The sequence below is a fragment of the Zalophus californianus genome, chromosome 7, assembly GCF_009762305.2.
Source record: "Zalophus californianus isolate mZalCal1 chromosome 7, mZalCal1.pri.v2, whole genome shotgun sequence".
Taxonomy (NCBI): Eukaryota; Metazoa; Chordata; class Mammalia; order Carnivora; family Otariidae; genus Zalophus; species Zalophus californianus.
Window position 1 is genome coordinate 51,721,158 of NC_045601.1, and position 17,148 is coordinate 51,738,305.

General features: G+C 36.0%; 1 protein-coding gene across 2 annotated transcripts in view; it reads left to right on the top strand.

Annotated features, from left to right (window-relative positions):
• The window catches only part of AK9 (adenylate kinase 9), a 135,710-nt gene that overhangs the window by 85,527 nt on the left and 33,035 nt on the right, over positions 1 to 17,148 (top strand). For both annotated transcript variants that reach the window (XM_027604179.2, XM_027604180.2), the window contains exons 24-28: positions 790 to 1,002; positions 2,702 to 2,962; positions 3,874 to 3,998; positions 7,164 to 7,383; positions 11,082 to 11,147. In XM_027604179.2, coding sequence (XP_027459980.2) covers positions 790 to 1,002; positions 2,702 to 2,962; positions 3,874 to 3,998; positions 7,164 to 7,383; positions 11,082 to 11,147 — 885 coding nt within the window. The remainder of the gene's footprint in view (positions 1 to 789; positions 1,003 to 2,701; positions 2,963 to 3,873; positions 3,999 to 7,163; positions 7,384 to 11,081; positions 11,148 to 17,148) is intronic.

Below are 17,148 nucleotides of genomic sequence, written 5' to 3' on the forward strand. Positions count from 1 at the left end.
TTGCTTAAAATCTTCCACATAGGGGCACCTGAGTGGCTCAGTTGGTTAAGCATCAGATTCTTGATTTCAGCTCAGGTCATGATCTCAGGGTCATGAGATCAAGTCCCGCATCACATGATACTCAAAGCAGAGTCTGCTTGGGATTCTCTTTCTCCCTCTCCTGCCGCCCCTCCCCCCACTTACACTCTCTAAATAAATAAATAAATAAAATCTTTAAAAAAAAGTCTTCCACATCATAAAAAAATAGCAATACTTCCCTGCTCATTTTTGGAATTTCCGTAACTCTCATATAAAAATTGAACAAGAGTGGTGCAAGAAAAGTATAGATTTGTCTCATGTTTGCACCTTTACAGAAAGTTGTTCGTTATATCTTGTTTGGGGGGAATAAAAGAGGCTTGTTGTAGAATAATCTTGTAGAGTATTATCCCATTGGTATTTTTTAAAAATACTGTGTCTATCCCTAAATATGTGTCTATTTTTATATGTATATTGGTAGGATATACTTTGGAAAAGGGTCTGGAAGTGTACACATAAAATTGTTGAGTGTTTTAAAGACATACTGTTATGGAGTAGACATTATTCAAGATGTGAACTCAGAGGGATTTGAGAAACTGATGTTTTAATAATTAAATTAGTACAAGAACTGGACTTTTGTGGATTGTTTTAAAGATATCTTGTTATGGCTTCAATATTACTCAAGATGCATTATTTTAATTTACTTTTACTTAATTTTTAGTCTTACATCAAAATACTTTTAATACTGTTCTCCAAACTGAATAATATTTGTAGAATGAAGATAGAATTAAGGAGAAGAGAAGGCACTTGGGAGATACAAAGCACTTTTGTCCAGTGTTTCTCAAAGAAAACTTCATCCTACAACCAGGCAGCATAGATGAAGCAACTAAATATCGAGAAAAAATCTACTACTTTTCAAGTCCTGAAGCTAAAGAGAAGTTTCTGGAGCATCCCGAGGAGTACGTGGCTCATAAAGAACCATTAAAGGTGAAAACAATATTCCTAGCCAATCCTAATGATTCCTCCTGAGTGCTTTTTCAAGGACTTACTGCCAACATTCATCGTTTTACTTAATAGTGAAGTCCCCAATCTGATATAACAATATGGTGAAAATATCTAAGTTCCAAGAGCAACTTTTTGGAATATAAAGTAAAATAATTATCTTTTTTGATTTCTGCAATAATGACTTGTTTCAAACCAACACATACTATCTGTCTTTTTAGCTGAAGTAAAAAGACACAGCTACATTTATTGCTTGCTACATTAAGAGCCAGATGTGTAAGTGGGCAATTTCACAGGAACAGAAAATAGAATAATGGTTGCAAGGAGCTTGGGGGTAGGCAGGGAAGAGAATGGAGTTATTGTTTAATGGGTACAAGATTTCAGTGTGGGATGATGAAAAAGTTCTGGAAATGGATAGTGGTGATGGTTGCACAACATTGTGAATGTACTTATTGCCATTGATTTATACGCTTAAAAATGGTTAAAATGCATATACTCAAAACTACTGAATTGTATACATTAAAAGGGTGGATTTTATGGTATTTAAATATACCATCTCAATAAATAAATACTTGAACTTAAACTGAAAAAATGGTTAAAATGGTAAATTTTATGTGATGTATATTTTACTACCATAATAAAAGAACACATGGTGGCAGTATTTTATCCATTTCAAAAATAAAGCACACACATAAATGCACCAGCTTTAGACAAGAACCTTCATTTTTTTTTATTTCACTTTCACCCTCTTCCACATAGATATATATTCTTTCCAGTGTATATAATATTTTATAATCTACTTTTTCACTTAACATTATATCAATGAAAGCTTATATATTTCTACATAGACCTCATGATGCTTCATCATTTTGATGTACCATTTTAACATCTAATTGTTAGACATTTTTCACAGTATTTTCATAGTGTGATTTGTCATTGTGGATATGAAATAGTACTTAGGAAATCTTTGGGCACGTTATGCTTTGTTTCTCTTGAATTATTTTATTAGTATAATTCCCTAGCATGGGATTACAAGATCAAAATATACAAATCACAATACATTGTCACTTATACTTTCAAGAACACCAATGCCTTTTTTTTTTTTTGCCTGATGATGTAGGCTCCACACCCAACCTGGGGCTTGAACTCACAACCCTGAGGTCAACGGTTGCATGTTCTACTGACTGAGCCAGCCAGTGCCCCTAATTCCAATGCTTTCTTAAACAGAACATATAGAACACAATTTAAATGCTTCTGAATAATTTGGGCTGTTTTCATGAACTTCAATTTTTATATGGTGCCCAGGAGGACTACTAAAATATGTGTACGGTTGTGCCTTCTGACACTGTTGGTGTTGTGAAGTGATAATTCAGTTTTAGGGAGAGCAATTAATAAGACTTCTGTTTTCTAAAGATTTTATTTATTTATTTAATTGACAGAGACAGCGAGAAAGGGAACACAAGCAGGGGGAGTGGGAGAGGGAGAAGCAGGCTTCCCGCCGAGCAGGCAGCCCGATGCAGGGCTCTATCCCAGGACCCTGGGATCATGACCTGAGATGAAGGCAGTCGCTTAACCGACTGAGCCACCCAGGTGCCCCATGCCTTATGTTTTCTAAATTACTCAAAACTTCCTTGTCTTCACTCTCCTCCTACCCTACCTCTCCCCAACCCACCCCCTGTGGCAGGCTCCTCCAGTAAGAATATGCCTTATTGGCCCCCATGGTTCTGGCAAAACCACCTGTGGAAGACAATTAGCGGAAAAATGGGGCATTTTTCATATTCAGTTTGAAGAATTTCTTCAAGAGAAACTAATGCTCAAAACCGAAAAGAAAATTGGAACTGAATTTGAAGAAGATTCTGATGAAGAACAGTTTACAAAACAAGAACTTGAAGAACTTGCAATTCAGGCCAAAGTCAAGATTGAAGAAGAAAATACAAGGAAGCCGGTAGTAATATTAATACTCTCTTTGCAGATAATTATGCTTACTGGTATTAATTTTGGGAAATAGAATATAAGCAGTATAAACCTAAAGTTTCTAAGAAGAAGAAAAAAAAATTACCCCCCATATGTCATCCTCCCCATTTGTTAAATACATATCTTACTGCTCATCTAGAATACAAAATGCTAAGTTTTGCATGACTCCAATAAAAATCTAAAAAGCTTTCCCTGACAAGACTGTTGCTTAACATTTATTAGGGACTCTGTTATTTGATATGTCTGACCTACACTATAAGGTTTTCCTTTACTGTGTTCTCTGTTTTCTATCAAATATAAAAATCTGCCCCAGCACCAGCAGAGATCTCAAAATATTAAATTCTGATGATGCATTGTAAGACATTTTATATATTTCTTAGATGATTTCTTTCTGGGATTGTAAAGAGGAAGTTCTTAATTCTACATTTTTAACCATTTCTGATATAGTTAGACCCTTTTCTTCTCAAATGCTCCCTTGTAAATGAACCCAGGTATAGATTATATTCCAGAAGACTGCCTGGCTGGCCCATCCTTTAATTAGGATCTAGGTTGAAGAATTATAAGATAAATGACAGAAATTAGTTAAGCCTTATGGGTGTGTAATGTAGATTGAATAATTTCTTAGCAAAAAGTGATAACAGATATCCTGAGGCCATGTTTGAAAATCAGCCATGCTAATCACTAGTAACTCCTCTTAGCTATAATACATAATTTAATATTTTAAGTCATACTAAATATTGATTTAAAGAAAAAAGTTCAAGTTTTAAAGTGTTAACAAGCAGCAGTATTAAAAATGACCTAAGAAGAAAAGGTCTTATCCTAATCAACTATGTAATAGAGTATTATTTATTAATACAGAGTTAAAATTTTTTTTGTTTTCAGCCTCCAGATGTGCAATTTACAGAAGAAGAAGAAGCAATCAGATTAAATCTAATGGAAAATCAGCCATTGCCTCCCGAAATTCTTGAAACAATTCTTTCTGAGTGGTGGCTTAAGGAACCAATACGGTATCTTATTTTATATAGAATTATACAATTATTGACTTTTGTTTGCTTTATTCTTAAAAGTTAAAAATGTAATCCAGCATAAATTTAAGATTTTTCTTTTACTCATAAACTAGTGATTCTACACATTAAAAACAGCTGAGGAATCAATTTAAAAATACTGATGCCAGGACACCTGGGTGGCTCAGACGGTTAAGTATCCAACTCTTGTTTTCGGCTCAGGCCATGATCCCAGGGTCCTGGGATCGAGTCCCGCATCGGGCTCCCTGCTCAGCAGGGAGTCTGCTTCTTCCTCTTCTTCCTACTTGTGTTCTGTCTCACTATCTCTCTCTCTCTCAAATAAATAAATAAAATATTTAAAAAAAATACTGATGCCAGGGGCCCCCCTCCCCAAAACAACTGAATCAAAATTTTTAGAAGTGTGAGGTTGAGACCCAAGCATTTGTATTTTTGAGAGTTCCCCAGGTGATTCTACTGTGTAGTTGTGGTTGAGTATCCATATTCTAAATCCATGTACACTAATGATGGGCTGGACTCTTTTTCTTGGAGCCTTTCAATAATTACAGTTAAGACCACTTAATAACTGTCCACAGTGTTATCTTTCTTAAAAGCCAAGAACAAGCCTGACCTCAGACAGGACTGAGAAATTTCAGACTCTCCATGCCATCAGAGTTTAAAACTTCGCCACAATTTCCTAATCAGAATTGTATTTTTGAGAGCTCCCCAGGTGATTCTACTGTGTAGTCGGGGTTGAGTATCCATATTCTAAATCCATGTACACTAATGATGGGATTAACTTACTTAATCCTTACAAGTATCCAATGGAATAGAAACTTTTATTATCTCACTTTGGAGATAAAGAAACTATATTATAGAGAATTCAAATAACTGGCCAGTCCCAGTGCTCCTCTGGGCACTCTTTTTCACCTAGTCCATGGCCTAAATGAGTGAGTGAGGTTATTGGTCATCAACTTTAACTTTAATTTCCTGTTGCCTAAATTGGCTCAATAGTTGTGGTAAACTTAAGCAGGTTGACTGCAAAAATGTAGTCATGGGAGCCATCTGGGTGGCTCCGTCAGTTAAGCACAACTCTTGATTTTGGCTCAGGTCATGATCTTAGTGTCATGGGATCGAGCCCTGCATCAGGCTCTGTGCTTAGGATGGGGTCTGCTTGTCCTCTCCCTCTGCCCTTTCCCCTGCTCATGCTCTCTCTCTCTCTCAAATAAATAAATCTTAAAAAAAAAAAAACAGCAACAAAAAACCAATGTAGTCATGGGTTGTTCTTCATTAATTTAGCTCCTGACCTCACACCATACATTAAATTAAAAAAAAAAAAGCATATGAATTGAAGAATTAAAAGTAAAAAAGTGAGGGGCGCCTGGATGGCTCAGTCGGTTGGGTGTCTGCCTTCAGTTCGGGTCATGGTCTCAGGGTCCTGGGATTGAGCCCAGCGTTGGGCTCCCTGCTCAGCGGGGAGTCTGTTTCTCCCTCTTCCCCTGCTTGTGCTCTCTCTCTCCAAAGAAAAAAAAAAGAGTAAAAAGTGAAATTGTAAAAAGCCTAAATAAAATAGCTAAGTATTATGCAACCATTAAAATGAAGAATTTGTAATAGCGTGAGCAATGTTATTATATAACATTAAGTTTAAAAAGATACAAAGTTATTTATAATATAATAGCAAGATGACACATAAGGAACAAGCTGGAAAGAAACAAAACAAAATGTCAGTAATCTCTAGGATATGAGATTATAGATAATCTTGCCCTTTTTCATGTTTTTCTCTATTTTCCAATTTTTCTAAAGTAAGATTTGATGCTTTTATAATCAGGGAAAAAAATCAACACATTTTTAAAGGGCTATTGCATGAGTCCTGGAGAGATATAATACAATATCTATATCTATATAGATGTAGATAATATAAGATATAATAAGGTGAACTAAGGTATAATGGTAGAAATGGAAATGTGGGTACAGAAGAGGACATGCCAGGGTTTAGCTCTTATATGTGAGAAGCAAGAGGGGGTTGGGGGGGCAGTCCAAGTGTCTCTGAAGTTTGGCACCTGAATACCAGTGAGTCAGAAGCAAGAGCAGTGTGGAAGGGTAACAATGAGTCTGATTTTTGACAGTATGATGCATATAAAATTCCTGAAGGGCACATCAATGAAGAAACTAAGCAGCTTTATGAAAATTCTGAATTGAAACCCAAAAGAGAAGTTGGGTATAGAGGTAGAGATTTAGAAGTCATTGACAAAAAAGGGACAGCTGGAACAGTAGGGATGAAATCGTTCCTCACAGAAAAGACTATGCTGAAGGCATCTCTAAAGAAAAAGGCATACATTTTACAGCCAAAATATAAAAATTTGCCCACTTAATATGATTGGAAATATTTTAAAATGTCAAATAAGACCTCAAACTGTCAAATCTTCATAAAAGTCCTATGAGGAAGAAAACATATGTTTAAATATAAATACCTAAAACAAGCCAAATTTTAGATAAACAGGATAAATTCTCATTCAAAAGGGAACCAATATTGAGTCTTTCAAATAAATAAAACCAAGTTCATAAAGCCTGTTAATAATAAAAATGTAGTCACATTCCAGTTATTTTTCTGATCCTTATAGTCTCATCATACCTGGGCAAGTTTTATAATTCTATTTGAACATAATCATCTTACACATATGAGCCAGTATGCATACATTAGTAATTGTCATTGATCATAAGGGAATCCAGGGAAGAGGGTACAAACTGTTTCCTGAAAGGAAGTATCACTAGAAGAAAAACTATGCAAAGGTAGATTCCCACAAGTGGTGGGCTGGCCAAACCCACCTTTACATAATGGTGACACAGTCATAAGGCTGGGCATTCCTCCCAAGAAGAGAACTTATTTTCTCTTAATTTTTCATCAAATACTAAGACTAAATTTAAGAGAATTTATCTATAATATAAATGTAAGTATAAAATATTATCATTTTAATCTAATTCAATATATTTGGGAGAAGACACACCATGTTTACACAAGTAGAAATATTACAAGAAATAAAAGATACCACAGTAAACTTTTAAAACTATTCATTGCACATCTTATATAAAGTTGTGATTTATTAATATTTTTTCATTTTAAATCAATATTTATAATATTTTAAGCAAATAAATTATGAAATTTCTACCAAGTTCCACAGGTTTTATATTAGATGGTTTCCCACGATATCCTGAGGAGGCTCTGTTTCTGAGGGAATGCGGATTTTTCCCAGATGCTGCTGTTTTTATACAAGTTGATGATCAAGATATTTCTGATCGACTCCTTCCTTCCCAAATTGAAAAGTGGAAACAGAAACAAAAGAAAAAATTAGAAAGGAAAAAACTCATCAAAGAATTGAAGGCAAAAATCAAGGTATGTATCCAGTAAAAAAATATGGGAATAAATTTGTTCAGCATCTATTCAAATTATAATGGTCTTTACAAAAATGTAGTTTTCTGATTTTAATAATAAGTCAATATGAAAACACTTTTAATCAAATATTAATATTATTTATAATTAAATATTTAAAAATTATTTGAGGCCTATGTGATTTGCAATACATTAATGCTTTTCTCTCCAAGGCAAATAAAATTAAAGATAGTGGTAGCACTAACGTATCCCTATACCAGACATAGGAGCAAAGTGGGAGAGGCAACATAAAGAATTAAACTTTTCAGTGGCTTTTTCACTAGTTCCTGGAATGATGACACCATCAAGATCCAGGTATTAGTTTAGGACATCTTTTCTAAAACTGAAATCTGAGGAGTATTACATAAAATGTTCAAAAGTGTCATACATAGGGAATCCAGCAATTCCACTTCTAGGAACCTATCTAACAGAAATGAAAGCAGATCCACATAAAGATTTATATATGAATGTTCATAACAGCATTATTCATAACAGCCAAAAAGTGAAAACCACACAATATCCATCAACTGATGAATGGATAAATGAAATGTGGTAGATAGGGTACCCTGGGATCCCACCCAAGATGGTGATATAAGAACCTCCTGAATTCATCTCCTCCCACACACACAGCTACACATGAAGCAATTCCCTCTGAAAGAAATCCAGAAACTAGCTGAGCAACCCGTACACATTGGACAAACGAGAAAATACCTGTATCACCCACATCAAAACAGTTGCTGCCTGAGAGTCCAGCTTCCAATCTGTCTATGCAGTGGGTGATCCTCCCCTTTGGGACACTGACAGGTTGTGGCACATGCTTAACGACTGGGAGCCAATGAGAACAAAGAAAATAGCTTGGGCAATCACAAAGGTTTGAGAGACAGCCAAAAACTCAGTCCAGGCTGATTGATAAGGTTCATCTCCTACACAAGACTACTCTGAAGACTAGGAGTTGTGGCTTCTTTACCTAATGTGCAGAAACCAACACAAAGTCAAAGAAAATGAAGAAAGAGATGAGGAATATGTTTCAAACAAAAACTCCAGAAATAGACCTTGCTGAAACAAAGATAAGTGATTTATCTGATAAAGAGTTCAAAATAATGTTCATAAGATGCTCACAGTGTCAGGAGAACAATGCATAAACAAAGTAAGAATTTCAAGAAAGAGATAGAAAATATAAGAAAGTACCAAAGAGAAATCACAGAGCTGAAGAATACAATAACTGAACTGAAAAAATTCAATAGAGAGGTTCAATAGCAGACTAAACACATAGATGAATGGAACAGAACAGAGAGCACAGAAATAACCTCATGCCTATATTGTCAATTAATTTACAAGAAAGAAGCCAAAGATACATGATGGAGGACGGATAGTCTCTTCAGTAAGTGCTGGGAAAATTGGACTGCTACATGCAAAAGAATGAAACTGGGCCCTCTATCCTATACTATCCATAAAAATCAACTCAAAATGGATTAAAAACTTGAACATAAGACCTGAAACCATAAAACTTCTAAAAGAAAACTTAGGGGTAACCTCCTTGACATTGGTCTTGGCAATTATTTTTTTAGATTTGACACCAAAAGCAAAAGTCACCAAATGGGGACTACATCAGACTAAAAGGCTTTTGCACAACAAAGGAAGCCATCAAGGAAATGAAAAGTTATTCTACTGGGTGAGAGAAAATATTTGCAAATCATATCTGATTTGCATCTGATTAGGGGTTAAAATCCACAAAATATGAAGAACTTATACAACTCAATAGCAAAAAAAAAAATCTGATTAAAAAATACATTAAAAATCTGAAAAAAATTCAGAGGTTCTGAATAGATATTTTTCCAAAGAAAACATACAAATCGTTAGTAGGTACATGAAAAAGTGCGGTATCGCTAATCATCAGGGAAATGCAAATCAAAACCACAATGAGATATCGCTTTACACTTGTTAGAATGTCTGTCATCGAAAGACAAGAGGTAACAAATGTTGGCTGGACTGTGGAGAAAAGGAAATCCTTTGCACTTTTGGTGGGAATGTAAACTGGTGCAACCACTGAGGAAAATAGTATGGAAGTTTCTCAAAAATTTTAAAATACAACTACCATATGATCCAGCAATCCTACTTCTGGGTATATATCCAAAGGAAATGAGAACAGGATATGGAAGAGACATCTGCACACTCGTGTTCATTGCAGCAGCATTTACAATAGCCAAAATATGGAAGCAACATGTCAATGGATGAATGGATAAAAAAGATGTTGTGCTTATGTGTACAGTGGGACATTATTCAGCCATGAGAAAGAAGAAAATCCTGCCTTTTGCAACATGGGTGGACCCTGAGGATATTAAGCTCAGTGAAATTAACCAGGCAGGGAAAGACAAATAGTACATGGCATCATTTGTATGTGGAATCTAAAGAAAATTCAAACTCATAGAAACAGAGAATAGAAAAGTGGTTGCTAGGGACTGAGGGGTGGGGAAAGTAGGGAGAAGGTGGTAAAAGGGACAAACTTTCAGCTAAAACGAATAAGATCTGAGGATCTAATGTATAACATGGTGACTATATTTGATAACATCATACTGTATAATCAAAATTTGTTAAGAGAATAGAACTTAAATGTTGTCACCAAAAAAAAAAAAAGATAAATATTGAGGTGTTGGGTGTGTTCATTAATTAAATGGAAGGAGTCCTTTCACAGTGTATATCTATATCAAATCGTCACAAGATACACTTTAAATAACTTACAATTTTATAAAACTGGATGAATGAATAAATGTGTGCTATATCCATAAAATGGATACCATTCAGTATTTAAAAAGAACAAACTATTGATAACACTCTACGACATGGATGAAAATCATTATGCTTAATGGAAGAAGCCAGGTTAAAAAAAAATAGTACATACTATATGTTTCATTCCATTTATAAGACATGTCCTGAAAGGGCAAATCTATAGATCTAGACTAAGGCACAAAGATTGAGACTTTCAAATCTGGATCTAGGAAGACAAAGATGGGACATGAGAGCAGTGTTAAATAATGTGAAGCGCTTTCATGCTGAAGAGAGCTTGTAGGTGTTCCAAATGGCCACAGGGAAGGAACTATTATTGGTAGGAGGAAGGTACAGGGAGATGTATTTTGTTATTAGTAAGAGTTTCCAAAAACAAAACAAAACAAAAAAACAAAACCAAGATTGGAAGCATTGAGCTATTTGTCAATAAAAAAGCTAATCAATTAACTCCAACTCTGAGAGATACTATGACTTAAATTATTTAATACGTTATCAGGCTGTATTTTATTAGTATGATAAAAGATTATCAAACATTTTCAACAAATTGCTTCCAAGTATTTCCCTATTTCTCCATGTATATAATCTACCTCTTTACCAAAGCAACCAAATAAATAATAAATTCGAAAAGGTGTTCTAACGTTTGTACAAAGAATGGCTGCCCCCACGTGCTCTTTATCCCTCTGGAGGGAAATAGCTAATGAGAAGTTCCAGAGGTACAGGATGAAGTAGCATAATTACCACCATCATGAGCTTTTCTGGAAAGTTTACCATCCTTTCCTCCAAATGCCAATCCCACTTTGGGAAAAAATATATATACTAATACATAAAAAGTAATTTTATTATCCATCAAAATGTTTAAATGTCTCTTTCTATAACAGGATGATATGATTTCTAAAAGAAGGGCTGAACTTCTAGCAGAGAAAGAAAAAAGACATAAAGGGGAGGTAAGTAAATAAAATGGTTGCTTTTTTTAAAAAAGGCAGAATATCCATAATATAATATTTATATATTCTATATATTTTTACATATCAACAGTATAAAATAAAAAGATGCCTAGAATGCCTTGAAGGAAGTACACAGAGTTTATGTTTGAGTAGTAAGATTATATATCACTTTTTTCTTTATATTTTTTGATATTCCATAATTGTTTACAGTGACCCTTCATTATTTTTATAATCAGGAGAATGAACATTTTTAAAAGAAGGAAAACCACTAAAGAAGTTTAAATAATCAAATTCAAAATATAATACTACATTAAACTACACTTCTTTTGGATTTTCATTTTTGCCTTTCACACTTGCTGCTCGTGCCCCAGGGAGATAGTCTGGGAGTCTGGGATTGAGGTCTAGATAGGGAATCTGTGAAGCTGTGCTGGACCTAAAATAAAGATTATGTCGAGATAAAGAATGGAACGAGGCAGAGCCTCTGAACTCTCAGACTTATATGTTGTGCAGGACACTCAGTACAAGCTCCTTTTCTCTATCTGCTGATTTTTCAAAAAGATAAACCTTGAAGATCATGGATTTTGTTTTGTTTGGAGAGGAGCTGTTCCCGAAATGACCTAGCTGACACCAGTGCTATAGCCAAGCTCACTCAAGGGTGCAGAATTTAAAGAGGAGGTGTGACGAGACGAGAACTAGGTGTGCTAGTTCTAAGAGGTTACCTGAGGCTCATATTTATACAGTCAGCTTACAAGTAAATCCCTGTAACCAAGGCAAACAATAAGATGGTTCCTGCCTTCTGCCATTTCCTTCTGGCCTAAAGCACCCTGTACCATCTTTTCAAAACTGACTCTCCTGTGATCTGATTTCCAACCATATAAAAACATTCAACCCAACAAGGGGAAGGAGAGACGAGGAATCCAGGAAATAGGACTTGCTGTGTGTGGAACCATGTCTCCCCCTGGTATGGATGTGCTGGACCTAAGTACAGAGGACTGCTGACACGGAGCAACCATAACTGGGGGTCAAAACATTGCAGAATAGGGGCCAGAACAATTGTTTCTTTGTCCAAACAAAGTATCTACAACCAAAAGTAGATCTAAAACCATTAGACTGAGAACATTCTGGCACCATCTAAGGAACAAGAACCCTCCATTATTTGCCTTAATCTTCACTTATCCATTCAGCCCGTCAGCCGGTCTGTCAGCAAACCTTAACTGAGCACTCACTGCATGCCTGACACTATTCAGACACTGGGGGTTCAGCCATGAACAAAATTGAAAGAAGTTTCTGGCCTCATTCTACTGTTCATTCCCTGAACAAGCAACGTTCTGAAATTCTACTCTGTTCAAGGAGTCATGCTGATGTTTAGGATTAAAAACAAAAACAAAAACAAAAACAATCCAGACATCCTAACCTGGGCTCAACCATAGTTACTACCTTTAGCCCTTGGGAATCCCAAGTGGTCCCCTTAAGAATCACCTCATAGGGGTGCCTGGGTGGCTCAGTCGTTAAGCATCTGCCTTCGGCTCAAGTCATGATCTCAGGGTCCTGGGATCAAGTCCCTCATCGGGCTCCCTGCTTAGCTGGGAGCCTCCTTCTCCCTCTCCCTCTGCTGCTCCCCCTGCTTGCATGTTCTCTCTCTCTCTCTGTCAAATAAATAAATGAAATCTTAAAATCACCCCACATGTCTCAGCAGGATACTACCAAAAAAGTCCAGACTTTGGGGTTGAGCTGACCTAAACTGGTATCCTTTCTCAGTACTTGCTGACTTTGTTCACTCCTGGCTCCCTGGTGCCTCACATAGTAGGCACTCAACAGTTGTTTTGTTGCTGTTGTATAACTTTGAGCAAGTTTCTTAATCTCTCTAAACCTAGATTTTTTTTGTAAAATGGAAAAAAATTAATAATATCTAGTTTCCTGAATTAATAATACTTTAATTTCTCCCTCTTTGCCATTTTTTAGTTAAACCTCCTTTTTCTCAAGAGAATCAGTTTTCAGGATAAATTTTAAATGTTCTTAATTTATAATTTTAATATTTGTTAGCATTAGAATGGTGGGATTTCTTACTATTTTTTGTTTAAAAATTCAATATTCTATCTTATAAATTAAGTAGGTTTTTGTAAGTTAGCTCTCCTAAGACTTAGTCTTTTACAAAATTGGCTATGTATCCCCACACAATAAATTTATACAAACTGGGAAGATAATTCCTGAAATTTTTGATGAATCAAAGATGAAAACTATGTATTGATTTTTTTTAACTCCTTTGATGAGAATTTTATGTTATGTCCTGCTACTGCCTCAGACAAAGAAAGACTAAACAAAATGTAGCATCTCAAGGATCACGTAGTGTGATTGCTATAGTCAGTTAATGTGACACCCTGACTCAAATCCATTCTGACTCTACATAGACCCTGGAGCTTGCTTTCATGAACAGAACCAGTGGCCTTTTCATCATTTGCCTTTTGTATAGAATGTGCAGCTCCATGACTCACCTTTTCACAACTAATTGGGGAACCGTATGCAAATAAAGCCCCTCCCAGGTTTGTCTTCTCCTCCTTAACAAAAATCATTGCCCTCACTGTCCAAATTTTTTGCAGCAGGTAACACATTTTTAACATTAGAAATTACTTCAGTCTCAAGGGGACTGCTTGCATTAATTTTGTAGGAAAATGTCGCCATCTTGTGGAATTTTAGTCTCCAAGTGTGCCTAAAGAATAATCTATAAATCAACCACCTTGTATAGAGATTTAGTTTGCATACTTTCCAACTCCTCAGAGGCCTTGCTTCTACTCCTGGTCCTCGCTCCAGAATCTTGGCTCTCTTCCTGTTCACTGGCTCCTTCTCTGGTGCTTCAGTCTCTTCTATCAAACTGTGGGTAGCCACAGACAAGAGAAAGCCAGAAAGAGCCAGGACAGGGAGCCAGACCACAAATCAGCAGAATTGTGAGGGACTACATCCAGGTGAATAGTTAATAGAGGTAAATACCATGAGTACAATGGGAAGCCAAAGTCAGGGTCCAAATGAGGGTTGAAACAAGGTTCAGGACCAAGCAGCTGGACAAGACCATCCCTGAGGCCTTCTAGGAAGAAGGCAGAGTGTATAAGCCCAAAGGTCTATGTGCAGAGAGCTCTGTGGGATGGAACAGAAAACAAAGGTGTGTATGGGGTGTACAGGTTGGGGATTGAGTTTTTTAAGTTTTTATTTAAGTTCCAGTTAGTTAACATACAGTGTAATATCAGTTTTAAATGTACAATGTAGTGATTGAACACTTCCATACAACACCCGGTGCTCATCACAACAAGTGCACTCCTTAATCCCTCCCCATCACCTGTTTCACCCATCTCCCCCATCACCTCCCTTGGATTGAGTGTTCAGGCTTGAAAAACAAATAGTTTGGAATAGTGTCTCAAAAAGTCCATATTTGGAAAACAACCAGGTGTAGTAAGGAAATCTAGGGTCTGCTTAACATGCGTCTGTATTGGGAAGCCTCAGAACTCTGACAAGTCTTGCACCTCTCCTCTTTCCATTTCTTCTCTAGTTGTAAGCATTCCGAGTATAATCTCCGTCACCCTCCTGACATAAACTTCTACTCAGCTGTAGCCCTGCTCCTCCCTTCCCCTACTGACAGAAAGTTATGAGAGAGCTTACCCCAAATCTAGTCCTATTTCTCAGAGACCGTGAATTTTGTTTTCTGTTTGTTGTCTTTATTTTCTCTTTTCCCTTTCCAGCCATCTCTGGGATTGTTTGATGTATTTTAGAAATCCATTTTATTTATCTATTGGCTTTTTAGTTATACCTCTATGTATCTTTTTTTAGTGGTTGCTCTCGATTACACATACATCCTTAACTTTTCCCACTCTACTTAGAATCCATATCATTCCATGTAATATCCTAGAAACCTATGACTGTAGAAGTCAATTTACACCCGCCCACACTCCACCAACACCCTTTATGCTCTAGTTATTTGTTTTACAACCAAATATATTACAAACTCCATAAGAAAAAAATTATAGTTTTTGTTTTAAACCGTCATATGTATTTTAAAAATTTTAAGAGGAAAAGTCTTTTACATTTATCCAGATATTTACCATTTCTGTTGCTCTTCATTCATTCCTGTGGTGTGATGGAAACCAGAGGGATGAGAAGAATGTGGTCATTTGATTGTTTTCCTGTATGATTTTTCTTGATTGTTTTCATGATCTTGACTTTTCAATAGTTTGATTATGATATGCCTACATGTCATTTTCTTCATATTTATCTAGTTTGGGGTTCACTAAGCTTTCTTAATCTATAAATTTGTCTTTTGCTAAATTGGGAGAACTTTGGACATTATTTCTTCAAATACTTTTTCTGCTCTATTTGCTCTCTGTATCCTTCTGAAAGTCAGTCTCACATAGGTTAGATCATTCACTATTGTTCCACATGATCTTGGGTCTGTTCATTTTTTCAGTCTTTTTTCTCAAGTTTGAGCATTTCTTTTGATCTATCTTCAAATTCACTGATTCTTCCCTCTGTCATTTCCAGTCTACTAAACCCATCTGATATCTTTTATAATTTCAAATACTGTATTTTTTAGTTCTAAAATTTCCATTTGATTTGTTTTTATATTTTTATTTCCCTCCTGGGATTTCCTATCTTTTCATGTATTTTCCTTTTCCTCATTGGTCATAGGGATAACAACTGCTTTAAAGTTCTTGTTTGGTAACTCTAATACCCAGAGTTGGGTATTCAATATCTTTTCTTATGAGAATGGGTCATGTCTCATGATCCTTTATATTCTGAATAATTTTGGATTATATCCTAGAATTATGAATGCTATGTTCTGGAAATTCTGAACTCTGTTATATACCTCCAGAGAAGGCTGGTGTTTTTGTTTTAGCAGGCAATTTATTTGGTAAGACTAAACCTCCCAACTCTGTCCTACTGGCAATGGGTGGCAGTTCAATTGATACTGTTCTCAAATAGCCCATATGTGCATGATTCAGAGACATGGACACTCTTTACAAACTAAATTTGTTGTTCCCTTCTCCAGTTCTCTCAACTCTGAAGTTTACCCTCACTCTCCAGTGCCCTGGTTGTGTCTCCTTCCCCTGGTTGCCCCAGATGGAAAGACACCAAGCTTCCTATCAGAGTTTTAGTCACCCTGTGCCACCACCACTGTAATGGAGGCTGCCCTCTGAGCAAATGCACAAAATCAGAGAACTCATCCTAACCCAGCTGCTTCATTCAAATTTTTGCTGTTTTCCAAAATCTGCCTTTGTTTACTCTCGGCCCCTTAAATGAGTGAGATAAAATGTGTTTGGGGGGAGAGAAGGTGTACTCTTCATGGTTTATGGTTATTATCAGCTAGAAACTAAATTAACTTATTCCTTTATACTGGAGGCAGATCTCTGAGACCATGAATTTTAGAACATGTATCTACTAACCTAAGGCCTAAAAAGTGTAATATATCAGCACTGTTTCAAAAGATCAAATTGCCATTTATGGAAAAATAAAAGCTTTTTTCTTACGAAGAATTAACCTGTGGAGATTTTTAAGATATTAACCTTTAAAAAATTCAACATTGTACTTAAGGAACTAGCAAAAGCAACATAATAAGAAAAAAAATAGCATACATGTTGAAAAGTTCTGTAAGGACAGAACTCATTATGTGCCTATAATTCAATTATCTAGAAAGTCCAGGAAAGTTAATTGCACAAAAATTATTTAAGGTTGCCACCACAGCTCCTTATTAACAATGACATTTGCCCCCATGAAGAAAAAAAAGGCAAATAATTTCTGAAGTAATTAAATAGTCCATCTTGAAGATGATAGGTGCCACGGAATGTTGGTTGGTGCCCTCCATCATTTGGAGCAAGATCCATCCTGCCTGCCTCTTCTCATTCTCATATCTCATTCAAATGGAAGCACAATACAACCTGCCCTGCTCACATACCCAGAGCTTGCAGTTGCTCTGAATTAATCAACTTGGTCCTCCATTCACAAAAATGAATGAACAACC